Source organism: Xenopus tropicalis, chromosome 6 (genome assembly GCF_000004195.4).
Source record: "Xenopus tropicalis strain Nigerian chromosome 6, UCB_Xtro_10.0, whole genome shotgun sequence".
Lineage (NCBI taxonomy): Eukaryota > Metazoa > Chordata > Amphibia > Anura > Pipidae > Xenopus > Xenopus tropicalis.
In genome coordinates, this window is record NC_030682.2 from 150,597,666 (window position 1) to 150,611,129 (window position 13,464).

Below are 13,464 nucleotides of genomic sequence, written 5' to 3' on the forward strand. Positions count from 1 at the left end.
CGAAAATTTCCTGTTCAGGAAACTTTGTCCAACTTGGGAAAATGTAGCACCGCGTATGTTTTGTCACTAGAAATTCACTTTATTGCCGGTAGGAAGGCATTTTGGGGACATTATTTATCCACGGAAGGCGAGATTTCACTGCCCATTACCCTTAAAGGGGTTGTTTACCTTTGAGTTAACGTTTAGTAGGATGCAGAGAAGGATATTCTGAGACAATTTGTAATTGGTCTTCATTTTTTATTATTTGTAGTTTTTCAATTATTCCAATAATTGTTCAGCAACTCTCCCGTTTGGAGTTATAACAGTTATCTGGTTGCTAGAGTCCAAATTCCCTTAGCAACCAGGGAGTTTTAATGAGAGACTGGAATATGAATAGGGGAGGGGCTGAATAGAAAGATAAGGAATAAAAAGTAACAATAAAACTGGAGCCTCACAGAGCAATAGGGTTTGGCTGCCGGGGTCACTGACCCCCATTTAAAAGTTAGAAAAAGTTAAAAGAAGGCAAATAATGCTAATATAATAATAAAACTAAAAGAAATAAATAATGAAGCCCAACTGAAAAGTTGCTTAGATTTGTTCATTCTGTAAAATACTAGAAGTTAAATAAAGGTGAACTGCCCCTTTAAGAGAGAGGGGGGGAGGCAAGGGAAGGAGGGAGACCCAAACCAAGACAGGAGAGTGAAGGTGGGAGGGGGAGTGAGACGTAAGAGGGAGGTTGAGCAAAACTTGAGACGGAGGGTGGAAGAAAGGGAGAGAGACTGAGACTGTGAGGGGGGAAAGGAAATCAGAACGGTATAATGCCAGGGGGGAGACAGAGTGGACACAGAGGGGCAAGAAGAGCGAGACCTGAGAAGAAAGTAAAGCTGAGAGTGAGTGAGACAGCAGGAGGGCACCGAGCTACGTAAGTGACAGCTGAGCTGGGAAATTAGAAGAATAGTCTCCATATGTAAGATAACAACAAGATGACTGACATAGCAGGTTGTCCATTGGTCGATTCCCTCGCATCTGTAATTGTTTTCTCGGGGGCACATTTGAGGCAGCATGACGGAGTTTAGATGCCCGTTAATATCCAGATGAAATAAAAGTGGGACCCCACAAACAACCTTAGAGAATGTACCAGTGACGTCCACTGTCTCCCCCCGACCCTGTAACCAGTTTCCTCACCGTGTACAAACAGCATTACTGATACCAACAGCCCTTCATTTATAAAGCCGCCGTTGGTGCCGCACTGTATCAAACGCTTTGGCAAAATCCAAATAGATCTACTGCGCATTCACTGTCTGACCTCCTTTCTACTGATAATCACTTCCCCAGTTCAGATGTCAGACTTACAGGTCCGTAATTGCCTGGCTGAGAACGTAATACCGGAATTACATTGGCTTTTCCCTGGTAAACTGGCATCTAATCAGGCGAGAGGAGTCGGAGAAAATGAAAAATAATGGTCTGTTTAACACTGTACTGAGCTCTGTGTGCGGCTCTATCCGCTCTATTAGTTCCCATCAGGCAAAACTCGGTGCAGTGGCAAATCTACAGGGGCAGGTCTGGGGGTTCAGGGGTGACCCAGAGTTTAAGGGCTGCTTTTCAATATGTTTTATATAGTGGCGGTTTCTTTTGCTTAGCTTTCAGTTTGTATTGGTCTCCCATTTACAGAGCGTGGCGCAATCACTGCAGTGCCAGAAAGGGAGCACTGAGACGCACAACAAAAGGGAAACATATTCTGGACTTTTATTACAGTAAATAGTCTTTGTCTCCCATCTCTTTAGGCTGAAGGAACAAATCCTTACGGAAAAATCACCCTTTAGCTAAAAAATTGAGATTTTTGCCCAAATTGCATTACATCTCATTACCACTAGATGTCGCCGTTTGCCCGTGTTTTGGAGGCCGTTAAAGGGACAGTAACACCCAAACACACCTTTGCGAAAAATGAACACAATAAATAGGAGTTGTTTTGAAATTACATTCTGCCTATTGTTTTAAATAAAAAAATATATTTTTTCCCAATTTTTTTTTACCATTATAAAGCACTCATTCGAAAGTCGGGCTATTATCACTGACTTTACCCCCCTCTTCCTTTATAAAAAGGGCAGTTCTTCAGAGCTCCCTATCTACTTTCAACAAACAAACCCCCCTGATAAAACAAATTACCAGTCGACTGAGAAGCCCCCGATAATGAGCTGCTCAAAGGCTGCTGCTTCTAAGCAGCAGCCTTTGAGCGGCTCATTATCGGGGGCTTCTCAGTCGACTGGTAATTTGTTTTATCACCTCCTTTGACATTCTGCTGGACAGGAAGTACTAAAGTGCTTCTAAGCAGCAGCCTTTGAGCAGCTCATTATCGGGGGGCTTCTCAATCGACTGGTAATTTGTTTTATCAGCTCCTTTGACATTCTGCAGGACAGGAAGGACAGTGAAACTGGCTTCATATTCTTGCCCCAAATGAGCAATCGGGAGACTTTTCGATGCCTCAATGGAAAAATCATCAGGTTTTAGCTGCCTCGTTTTTTTCACACAGATTTTTTGAGATTTTGTTCAATGAAATTTGAGTTCAGAAAATTCAGGTTTTGGATATTTGAGTTCGGAAAACTCAAATACGGAAATATATTCAATTTGACTATTATTATTTACGTGATTCTACCAAATCGCAGCCAAAAATCTTCACGCAAAAATTTTTGAATTCTTGAGTTTTTATAAATTTTTGAGATATATCCATTGAAATCGTCAAATGTATCAATCAAATTGGCAAATTCAGATAGAATTTGATTCTGAAAAAAATGTAATATTGATACATCTGCTCCCTAAATTTGCAGATTTTAAAGAGAATAACAATCAATGTTTTATAATAAAAAAAAAATTCTTGTATTTGAAAGTCAAATTTCAGCCAAACTCAAAGATTAAATTTGATAAAAATCAACGTATTTTTCCTGACAAATTTAGAAGAAACATGAAGTGACAATAGAGACTTTACACAAAACCAACTTTATTTAATTAACTTGGGCAACACATTTGTTAGGGCCACTAAGTGCTGAAATAGTGAATAAAAAATGATGTCATCAGAAGGCGCCCAATCAGATGGGGCCAAGGCAGCCGCTTTAGGCGGCCAGTGCAAGGAGGGCCCACAGGAGGCCGGCAATGGCTACCATCAGGCTGCTGCTCGTTGCCCCGGCGCTGTTGAAGTCGAAGTAATTGACGTTGCCGATCTTTTGGTTGTTGCACAAGTCGGAGGCGCAGCAGCTCTCTGTGCTGGAAAAGAATGCGACGCTTTGGTTCCCGGTCACACAGGCAGCCGCGCAGTATTTGTCGAGGATCGTGACGAAGTTGAAACTAACTGGGAAAGACACAAAAAATATCACTACAACTTGCAGCGCAGCAGTAAAGTGTGCCTGAGTCTGAGCTTTCAGCCAGCGCTACACATTAGAACTGCTTTCAGCTAACCTATTGTTTCTCCTACTCCCATGTAACTGGAGGAGTCCCAAGCTGGACTTGGATTTCTTACTATTGAGTGCTATTCTGATACCTACTGGGAGCTGCTATCTTGCTCCCTTCCCATTGTTCTGCTGATCGGCTGCTGGGGGTGAGGGGGGGGATATCACTCCAACTTGCAGCGCAGCAGTAAAGTGTGCCTGAGTCTGAGCTTTCAGCCAGCGCTACACATTAGAACTGCTTTCAGCTAACCTATTGTTTCTCCTACTCCCATGTAACTGGAGGAGTCCCAAGCCGGACTTGGGTTTCTTACTATTGAGTGCTATTCTGATACCTACTGGGAGCTGCTATCTCGCTCCCTTCCCATTGTTCTGCTGATCGGCTGCTGGGGGTGAGGGGGGGTATCACTCCAACTTGCAGCGCAGCAGTAAAGTGTTACTGAGTCTGAGCTTTCAGCCAGCGCTACACATTAGAACTGCTTTCAGCTAACCTATTGTTTCTCCTACTCCCATGTAACTGGAGGAGTCCCAAGCCGGACTTGGATTTCTTACTATTGAGTGCTATTCTGATACCTACTGGGAGCTGCTATCTTGCTCCCTTCCCATTGTTCTGCTGATCGGCTGCTGGGGGGGGGGGGGGATATCACTCCTACTTGCAGCGCAGCAGTAAAGTGTGCCTGAGTCTGAACTAATATGTTATTTTTAATTGGTTGGACGGTTTTTTTCTTCCTCATTTTTTTCAATCCCACCCGGAGACACTTACCAATGGAGGTCCCACAGTAGGGGGTAGACCCTGTGCAGTTGGCCACTTGCAGACAGTAGGCATCACTAGAAGCCCCTTTACAGGTGTAACACTGGAAGGAACGGCCTGAAATGAAAGATCGTTATAGGCTGATTATGGATAGGATAATAACAGGAGATACAGTCAAGTTAATCTGGGGCCTGGGGGGTTTGGGGAAAGCGGCACAGCAACCAATGGGGCTCAATCCTGTTTCTGGTGGGTTACCATGATATCTGTATTTACAGAAAGGGAATATGTCACATCTGCTGTGTATATTTTCTATGTCTGTAATAGTAAAATAGTCCTAAACTCATAAGATGTGGAAATCTCCTGTTGAATTCTGCCTTGTGATCTCATAGCCGGCAAGTCTGACAGAGAGGCTTCTGTGTTTAACTGACATATAACTGCATAAAACAAGGTATCAAACTGGCATTAATCTCTAAATAATGAATAAAATGTCGGATTATCTGTAACTTTCTATTATGTCGGTGGTGAAACCAAGGAAAGCACATGACCAAGGTGGCCGCCATTGTAGGGCGGAGCTATAAAAAGAAAAAGAAATTCAATCATTTATATAGTGTGTCAAGTTTACTTTGCTCAACTAACCTGATAGAAGAGGATTTGGAATTATTTCTTAGGGTGACAGGTCCCCTTTAATTTATGGAGATCCAAATTAAAGAAAGATCCCTAATCTGGAAAATACCCAAGCATTCTGGATAACAGGACCCACGCATTTATTTTATTGCATTTTCTGTATAGGGAAATGGTCCTGCACCCAGTAGGCTCCCTGTACGAATGCCAGGGGCGCTCCACTTCCACTAGCTGGCATTGCCATGGCTACAACATTGCCATGGCAACGCCATTGTGCTCTGGTGTACAAATTCAAATAAACAAACACCAAAGACCCGGGTTCAATGCCCCAATGTAGGTCTTTCTCTGTTAAGTTCCTGGGTGCATCCAGGGGCCGATTAACCACTAGGCACCCCTTTTTTTTTTTAATTTGTGCTGACAGTAGGGAACAACAGGAATAGACAAAGTGGCTGCCTGGCTTGGCGCTGGCGTTTTATGTCCATCCACGCAGGTTGTTGTTGTCAAAAATGTCAGAAGAAAATGCATTAGTGGAGCACAAAAATGTAAAGCTCAAAGGTGGAGCTGCTTAGGGACTCCCATGCCAGGCCCCGAGCCTTCTGTCAGGGAAGTATGAAGGAAAACATTCTACTGGTAAGAACCACTAAATACCCTAAATGCCACTCCCATGTTACACAATCTGGCAGGTTATGGAAAGTTTGAACACATTTCTGGGGCTTTGGGTTCTTGTTTTTGCTAATGAAGGTGAAGTTGCCCTTTAACCTGCGAGTCTCAGTTCCCCCAAGAGACCCGTTAAGTCTATTAGTTACACTTGCATCTCAGTGCAGGGGCTGAGTATTCTGGGCTCTCTGCCAAAAAGCCCCCTTATTTAATTACGTTTGGGAAACTTTGTATCTTTTTTGGGGCTCAGTGCAGGAGATCAAAGGGAAATGAGGGACAGTTGGGGGGGGTATGTTTTGATGGACATTTTAGAAGTTATTTTACCGTTACTAATAGTTAATAATTTGAAAGTTAATTGTTGTATATGTCTAAACTTTCAGTAATGGGAGAAGCCTAGAGGGGGCCTGTTGGAAAGTGCAGCCTAGGGCCACTGGGGGGGGCGTGAATTCCTATTTTGCCTTGATTTACCGGTTCCTGACTCCCTGCCGTGCTAAATATGCCTCCACCTTTTGCCTGAACGTGACTTTGAGCTTCCTAATCCCTTGGGTTCAACTCCGCTCGTTGGCCTTTGTGAACTCCGCTTCCCCCTTGGTCCTGGGTTCAACCCCCGGTGAGGGCCATTGGTCCTTGACAATGAATTGGAAATAGGAATGCAATCTGGCAACTCCTTTCCATAACTCTTAGTTTGCTAACTACCCCCCAACCCTAACCCCACCCCCGTGGCAAATATAAAGTGGAACTGCCCTTATGCGCTTTGCTATATGCATTGAACTATCATGTGATTATATCTAGGAAAGTTCCATTGTTAAGCAATAGGGGTGAGGTTTTCTAAAAAGGACTCACTCCTTATACTTAGAAAACATACCCCCCCCCACTCCCGCCCTTTGCTGTGACTGTTTGGTATCCCATTTAGACAAACTGGCCCAAAAAGGCTCAACTTTAGTCTATGGGTCCAAAAGCCATGCAGATATATTTCCTCATCTTCCCCCCCAGTTATCCCAGGAGTCTAACGGGCCGGGCATTTATCAGGGACCAGGAGTTATGGTGGAACCTTATATTTAGTAAATATGCTATTAAAGTAGAAAAACGTGTTCCTCCGGGTTGTCAGTGACAACAAACTGAATTCTCTACTGGGGGTTAATAGGGCAGAGAGGTGACAATATGGTTCCAACACCCTGAATTGGGTTAGAAAATACTCACTACAACTCACTTATCTATAGAATTTACACTTCTACTAAACGTGTCTCTGGATAATAGAATTATCTTTCCAACACACCCAGTGTGACTCTGGCCCAACCCCATTGTTAATTCCTATATACAAAGACTCAAGTTCATCAAGTTCATGTTTTTTTAAACAACTGGAAGAACATTCCAAAGTAAATTCATTTGTCTAAAATGTACTGTAATAATGTAATTGTTATTTCAAGCAGTGTCTCGCTGTGCCTTTCTGCTCTCCACTGGAAATAATTCCCTCTACCATTGTGCCTGAGTCTGAGCTTTCAGCCAGCGCTACACATTAGAACTGCTTTCAGCTAACCTATTGTTTCTCCTACTCCCATGTAACTGGAGGAGTCCCAAGCCGGACTTGGATTTCTTACTATTGAGTGCTATTCTGATACCTACTGGGAGCTGCTATCTTTCTAAAAGATTCACTTTTCTCTGTAATAATAAAACAGTATCTGTACTTGATCCCAACTAAGATATAATTACCCCTTATTGGGGCAGAACAGCCCTATTGGGTTTATTTAATGGTTAAATGATTCCCTTTTCTCTATAATAATAAAACAGTACCTGTACTTGATCCCAACTAAGATATAATTACCCCTTATTGGGGCAGAACAGCCCTATTGGGTTTATTTCATGGTTAAATGATTCCCTTTTCTCTGTAATAATAAAACAGTACCTGTACTTGATCCCAACTAAGATATAATTACCCCTTATTGGGGCAGAACAGCCCTATTGGGTTTATTTCATGGTTAAATGATTCCCTTTTCTCTGTAATAATAAAACAGTACCTGTACTTGATCCCAACTAAGATATAATTACCCCTTATTGGGGCAGAACAGCCCTATTGGGTTTATTTAATGGTTAAATGATTCCCTTTTCTCTGTAATAATAAAACAGTACCTGTACTTGATCCCAACTAAGATATAATTACCCCTTATTGGGGGCAGAACAGCCCTATTGGATTTATTTAATGGTTAAATGATTCCCTTTTCTCTGTAATAATAAAACAGTACCTGTACTTGATCCCAACTAAGATATAATTACCCCTTATTGGGGGCAGAACAGCCCTATTGGGTTTATTTAATGGTTAAATGATTCCCTTTTCTCTGTAATAATAAAACAGTACCTGTACTTGATCCCAACTAAGATATAATTACCCCTTATTGGGGCAGAACAGCCCTATTGGGTTTATTTAATGGTTAAATGATTCCCTTTTCTCTGTAATAATAAAACAGTACCTGTACTTGATCCCAACTAAGATATAATTACCCCTTATTGGGGGCAGAACAGCCCTATTGGGTTTATTTAATGGTTAAATGATTCCCTTTTCTCTGTAATAATAAAACAGTACCTGTACTTGATCCCAACTAAGATATAATTACCCCTTATTGGGGCAGAACAGCCCTATTGGGTTTATTTAATGGTTAAATGATTCCCTTTTCTCTGTAATAATAAAACAGTACCTGTACTTGATCCCAACTAAGATATAATTACCCCTTATTGGGGGCAGAACAGCCCTATTGGGTTTATTTAATGGTTAAATGATTCCCATTTCTCTGTAATAATAAAACAGTACCTGTACTTGATCCCAACTAAGATATAATTACCCCTTATTGGGGCAGAACAGCCCTATTGGGTTTATTTAATGGTTAAATGATTCCCATTTCTCTGTAATAATAAAACAGTACCTGTACTTGATCCCAACTAAGATATAATTACCCCTTATTGGGGCAGAACAGCCCTATTGGGTTTATTTAATGGTTAAATGATTCCCTTTTCTCTGTAATAATAAAACAGTACCTGTACTTGATCCCAACTAAGATATAATTACCCCTTATTGGGGCAGAACAGCCCTATTGGGTTTATTTAAGGTTTAAATGATAGATTTAAGGTATGGAGATCCAAATTACAGAAAGATGCCCCCAGCATTCTGGATAACAGGTCCCATACCTATATTTATAAACAGTACAGAACTTTTACAAGATTATACTACTACTTAGTTTCTTATTTCCGTGAGATGAAGCTTATATTAAATTTTGCCGACAGTTCCCCTTTAAACTCGTCAGTATTACAATCTCAGCACCATATAAAGCCCAGTGAATTGCTCCTTCACGATGGTAAGAGATAAACCTTCAATGTTCTGTGCATTGAAATGATCAACGCTGGAAATGTTGCCCTTTACCAGGCTGCAAATGTTGATTCAACAGAAATTCACCGACAATTTATTTTCCGAGAAATCCACCTTTTCCGCATTTGGTCGCCGTACCCTTCATGCCCCCCAATCCCGACCTTACCTGAATGCAGAAAGCAGCCCAGAAGGGTGACTGAGAAGAAGAGGCTCTTCATCTTGACTTGAGTTTGTCTGGTTCTGGAGCACAAGGTTCCCCTTGGCTTTATACTCCCCACAGACCGACACCTCCGCCAAACAGAAGAATGAGAAACACGCAAAGTCCCGTGTAACTGGCCCGACCTGTTCCTGCCGTGTTAGAGCCGCTCCATCATGAGAAGCCCATGTGTCTGTCTGGGGATGGACCTCTCCCTCTTGCTTTACTCCATGGGTAGAACGTCTCAGTATAAACACCAGAATGGAACTGGGGAGGGGGCGGCTTTGGCATTGATATATGAAATTTTACCAAACGATGTTCATTTAAAAAATTGAATTAGGGGTGCACCGAACCCACTTTTTTGGGTTCGGCCGAACCCCCAAACCCACCATTCTGTCGAATGTCGAACCAAATCCGAATTAAACTGTGAAAAATGAAATGAATCAAATTCGTACTCTACTTATCATTTTCAATGGATCTACAAACCGCATAAATCTCGCCCCGGGAAGATTTCGGATTTCTTGTGCTTAAGGAATAGTGAACATTCTGAGGTTTGGAACCATAATTTGTCATTTGAGTTTGGAAGTTTTTGTACAAAAAGTTTGAATTTTTTTAATTTCACATGGGCACAATGTGCACCTATAGGTTGGGCCACACACGAACAGATTTAGGCTGCCAATTTGGCTCCTTTAGACCAATATAGCAGCTTATCTGCCCAATAATCTGGTAGGTTTGATTTCCCATTGGATGGAGGGCTGAATCGGCTCACTAATGTCCTCCGATTGTTTGTATTCCCGTCATTGTAATCCGATCATTTGGCCCCGGGCCCCGATATCCCCCACCTTTAGTGATGAGTAAAATGTTTCGCCAGGTATCAATTCGCTGCGTAATTCCAAATTTCGCCATTGGCAAATTTTTTCACAAAACCGCAGCAAAATTTTGCTACAACAAAAATTTACCACAACAAAAAGAGTAAGAAAAAAGTCACGGTCTCATCAAAAAAGGTCACAGTCGCATAATAAAAAGTCACAGTTGCATTAAAAAAGTCACAGTCGCATAAAAAGTCACAGTTGCATCAAAAAAAGTCACAGTTGCATTAAAAAAGTCACAGTCGCATAAAAAAAAAGTCACAGTCGCATCAAAAAAAAGTCATAGTTGCATCAAAAAAAGTCACAGTTGTATCAAAAAAAGTCACAGTCGCATAAAAAAAAAGTCACAGTCGCATCAAAAAAAGTCACAGTCGCATCAAAAAAAAGTCATAGTTGTATCAAAAAAAGTCACAGTTGCATCAAAAAAAGTCACAGTCGCATAAAAAAAAAGTCACAGTCGCATCAAAAAAAAGTCATAGTTGTATCAAAAAAAGTCACAGTTGTATCAAAAAAAGTCACAGTCGCATCAAAAAAAAGTCACAGTCGCATCAAAAAAAGTCACAGTCGCATCAAAAAAAAGTCATAGTTGCATCAAAAAAAGTCACAGTTGTATAAAAAAAAGTCACAGTCGCATCAAAAAAAAGTCATAGTTGTATCAAAAAAAGTCACAGTTGTATCAAAAAAAGTCACAGTCGCATCAAAAAAAGTCACAGTTGTATAAAAAAAAGTCACAGTCGCATCAAAAAAAAGTCATAGTTGTATCAAAAAAAGTCACAGTTGTATCAAAAAAAGTCAGTCGCATAAAAAAAAAGTCACAGTCGCATCAAAAAAAGTCACAGTCGCATCAAAAAAAAGTCATAGTTGTATCAAAAAAAGTCACAGTTGTATCAAAAAAAGTCACAGTCGCATAAGAAAAAAAACACAGTCGCATCAAAAAAAAGTCATAGTTGTATCAAAAAAAGTCACAGTCGCATAAAAAAAAAGTCACAGTCGCATCAAAAAAAGTCACAGTCGCATCAAAAAAAAGTCATAGTTGCATCAACCGGTCGCATCAAAAAAAGTCACAGTTGTATAAAAAAAAGTCACAGTCACATCAAAAAAAAGTCACGGCCGCATCAAAAAAGTCACAGTCACATCAAAAAAGTCACAGTCACATCAAAATAAGTCACAGTTGCATAAAAAAAGTCACAGTTGTATCAAAAAAAGTCACAGTCACATCAAAAAAAGTCACAGTCACATCAAAAAAAGTCACGGCCGCATCAAAAAAGTCACAGTCACATCAAAAAAGTCACAGTCACATCAAAAAAAGTCACGGCCGCATCAAAAAAGTCACAGTCACATCAAAAAAGTCACAGTCACATCAAAAAAAGTCACAGTTGCATCAAATAAAGTCAGAGTTGCATAAAAAAAAGTCACATCAAAAAAAGTCACAGTTGCATCAAAAAAAGTCACAGTTGTATCAAATAAAGTCACAGTCACATCAAAAAAAGTCACGGCCGCATCAAAAAAAGTCACAGTCACATCAATAAAAGTCAGAGTTGCATAAAAAAAAAGTCACGGCTGCATAAAAAAAAAGTCACATCAAAAAAAGTCACAGTTGCATCAAAAAAGTCACAGTTGCATCAAAAAAAGTCACAGTCACTTTAGAAAAAGTCATAGTTGCATAAAAAAAGTCACAGTCACATCAAAAAAAGTCACGGCCGCAGCAAAAAAAGTCACAGTTGCATCAAAAAGTCACAGTTGCATCAAAAAAAGTCACAGTCGCATCAAAAAAAGTCACAGTCGCATCAAAAAAAGTCAGAGTTGCATAAAAAAAAAGTCACGGCTGCATAAAAAAAAAGTCACATCAAAAAAAGTCACAGTTGCATCAAAAAAAGTCACAGTCGCATCAAAAAAAGTCACAGTCGCAGCAAAAAAAGAGTCAAAGTCGCAGCAAAAAAAGTCACAGTCACATCAAAAAAAGTCAGAGTTGCATAAAAAAAAAGTCAGAGTTGCATCAAAAAAAGTCACGGCCGCAGCAAAAAAAGTCACAGTTGCATTAAAAAGTCACAGTTGCATCAAAAAAAGTCACAGTTGCATCAAAAAGTCACAGTTGCAACACAAAAAATCACAGTCACATAAAAAAAGTCACAGTTGCATAAAAAAAAGTTGCGGGCGTGTCAAGAAAATCATGGTCACATTAAAAATGTCAACAAAACAATTACAGGTGCATCTTATAAGGCCCGGTTGAGTCGAAAAAGTTGCAGTTGCGTCTAAAAAAGTCGCAGTCATGTCAAAAAAAGTTCCAGTCATGTCAAAAAAAGTCACATCGCATAAGAAAAGATGTGGTTGCGACAAAAAGTTGCATCAAATAAGTCACGGTTGCATCAAAAAAGTTGTGGTTGCGACAAAAAAGGTGCATGCAGTAGCCATATTTTCAGCAGTTTTGCTAAATTTTCGGCAAAGCGGAACAGGACAGAGTCGCTCATTACTGCCCCTAGGGGGGCGGAGCAGACTAGCAGATGTAATGGTGTATGGGCAGCTTTAGCCAGAGAATTCCCGGCAGGCACATCGTGAGGAACCAATCAGATTGAGACTTAGGGACAGATTTAGTAAATTGTCAAAATTCAGGTTTTAGCCATTTTGTTGCAAAGTAAATCTTGAAAAAGTTGTGACTTTTTTTTTCCGCCACGTTTAATGCTAAAAAATCTGAATCAGAAAAAAAAAAATCCGCCCGTTATTAAATGGCCGACGAACAATGAGAGATGAAGCAACGAGTAGAATTCTACTGGAACAAGTCACATGTCTGAGCAGCTGACTGAGCCACAGTGCATTATGGGAGTGTTAGAGTAAGTACAAAAGCCAGTCACATGATCCGTCTCTCTGTGTTTGTCTTTTCTGAATGGTCCGTAACTTGGGCCTTTGTTTCCTTTAGTTTGGGTGCTGGCACCCATTTGGTATTTGTCTCTGTATATAAATAACCGTCCGTCTGTTTCAGGGTCACGCCGTGTCATGTGATATAAACATACAGCGCATACACGGAATGTTCCCTGCGTGTAGGAACGTTACATCATATCTCAAAACATCACAAATGCAGTTTTATATGAGGCTAGAAAAATCCTTATACTCAGCCGGGCCCCTTCCCCTAACCTATTGTTTCTCCCACTCCCATGTAACTGGAGGAGTCCCAAGCCGGACTTGGATTTCTTACTATTGAGTGCTATTCTGATACCTACTGGGAGCTGCTATCTTGCTCCCTTCCCATTGTTCTGCTGATTGGCTGCTGGGGGGGAGGGGGGGATATCACTCCAACTTGCAGCGCAGCAGTAAAGTGTGCCTGAGTCTGAGCTTTCAGCCAGCGCTACACATTAGAACTGCTTTCAGCTAACCTATTGTTTCTCCTACTCCCATGTAACTGGAGGAGTCCCAAGCCGGACTTGGATTTCTTACTATTGAGTGCTATTCTGATACCTACTGGGAGCCGCTATCTTGCTCCCTTCCCATTGTTCTGCTGATTGGCTGCTGGGGGGGAGGGGGAGGGGGATATCACTCCAACTTGCAGCGCAGCAGTAAAGTGTGCCTGAGTCTGAGCTTTCAGCCAGCGCTACACATTAGAACTG

General features: G+C 41.0%; 1 protein-coding gene across 1 annotated transcript; it reads right to left on the minus strand.

Annotated features, from left to right (window-relative positions):
* Positions 1–2,954: 2,954 nt before the first annotated feature.
* On the minus strand, positions 2,955–9,090 carry LOC108647936 (prostate stem cell antigen-like). Its single transcript, XM_031904490.1, has 3 exons — positions 8,967–9,090; positions 4,180–4,284; positions 2,955–3,322 (listed from the first exon to the last, which is right to left on the minus strand). The coding sequence occupies exons 1-3, from the start codon at positions 9,016–9,018 to the stop codon at positions 3,087–3,089; spliced, it is 393 nt and encodes a 130-aa protein (XP_031760350.1). The 5' UTR covers positions 9,019–9,090; the 3' UTR covers positions 2,955–3,086.
* Positions 9,091–13,464: the final 4,374 nt, after the last annotated feature.

Coding starts and splice junctions, on each gene's coding strand:
- LOC108647936 (XM_031904490.1), bottom strand. CDS start 9,018: ATGAAGAGCCTCTTCTTCTCAGTCACCCTTCTGGGCTGCTTTCTGCAT. Junction 4,285..8,966: donor GGGCTGCTTTCTGCATTCAG/GTAAGGTCGGGA, acceptor CTTTCATTTCAG/GCCGTTCCTTCCAGTGTTAC. Junction 3,323..4,179: donor CTACTGTGGGACCTCCATTG/GTAAGTGTCTCC, acceptor TGTCTTTCCCAG/TTAGTTTCAACTTCGTCACG.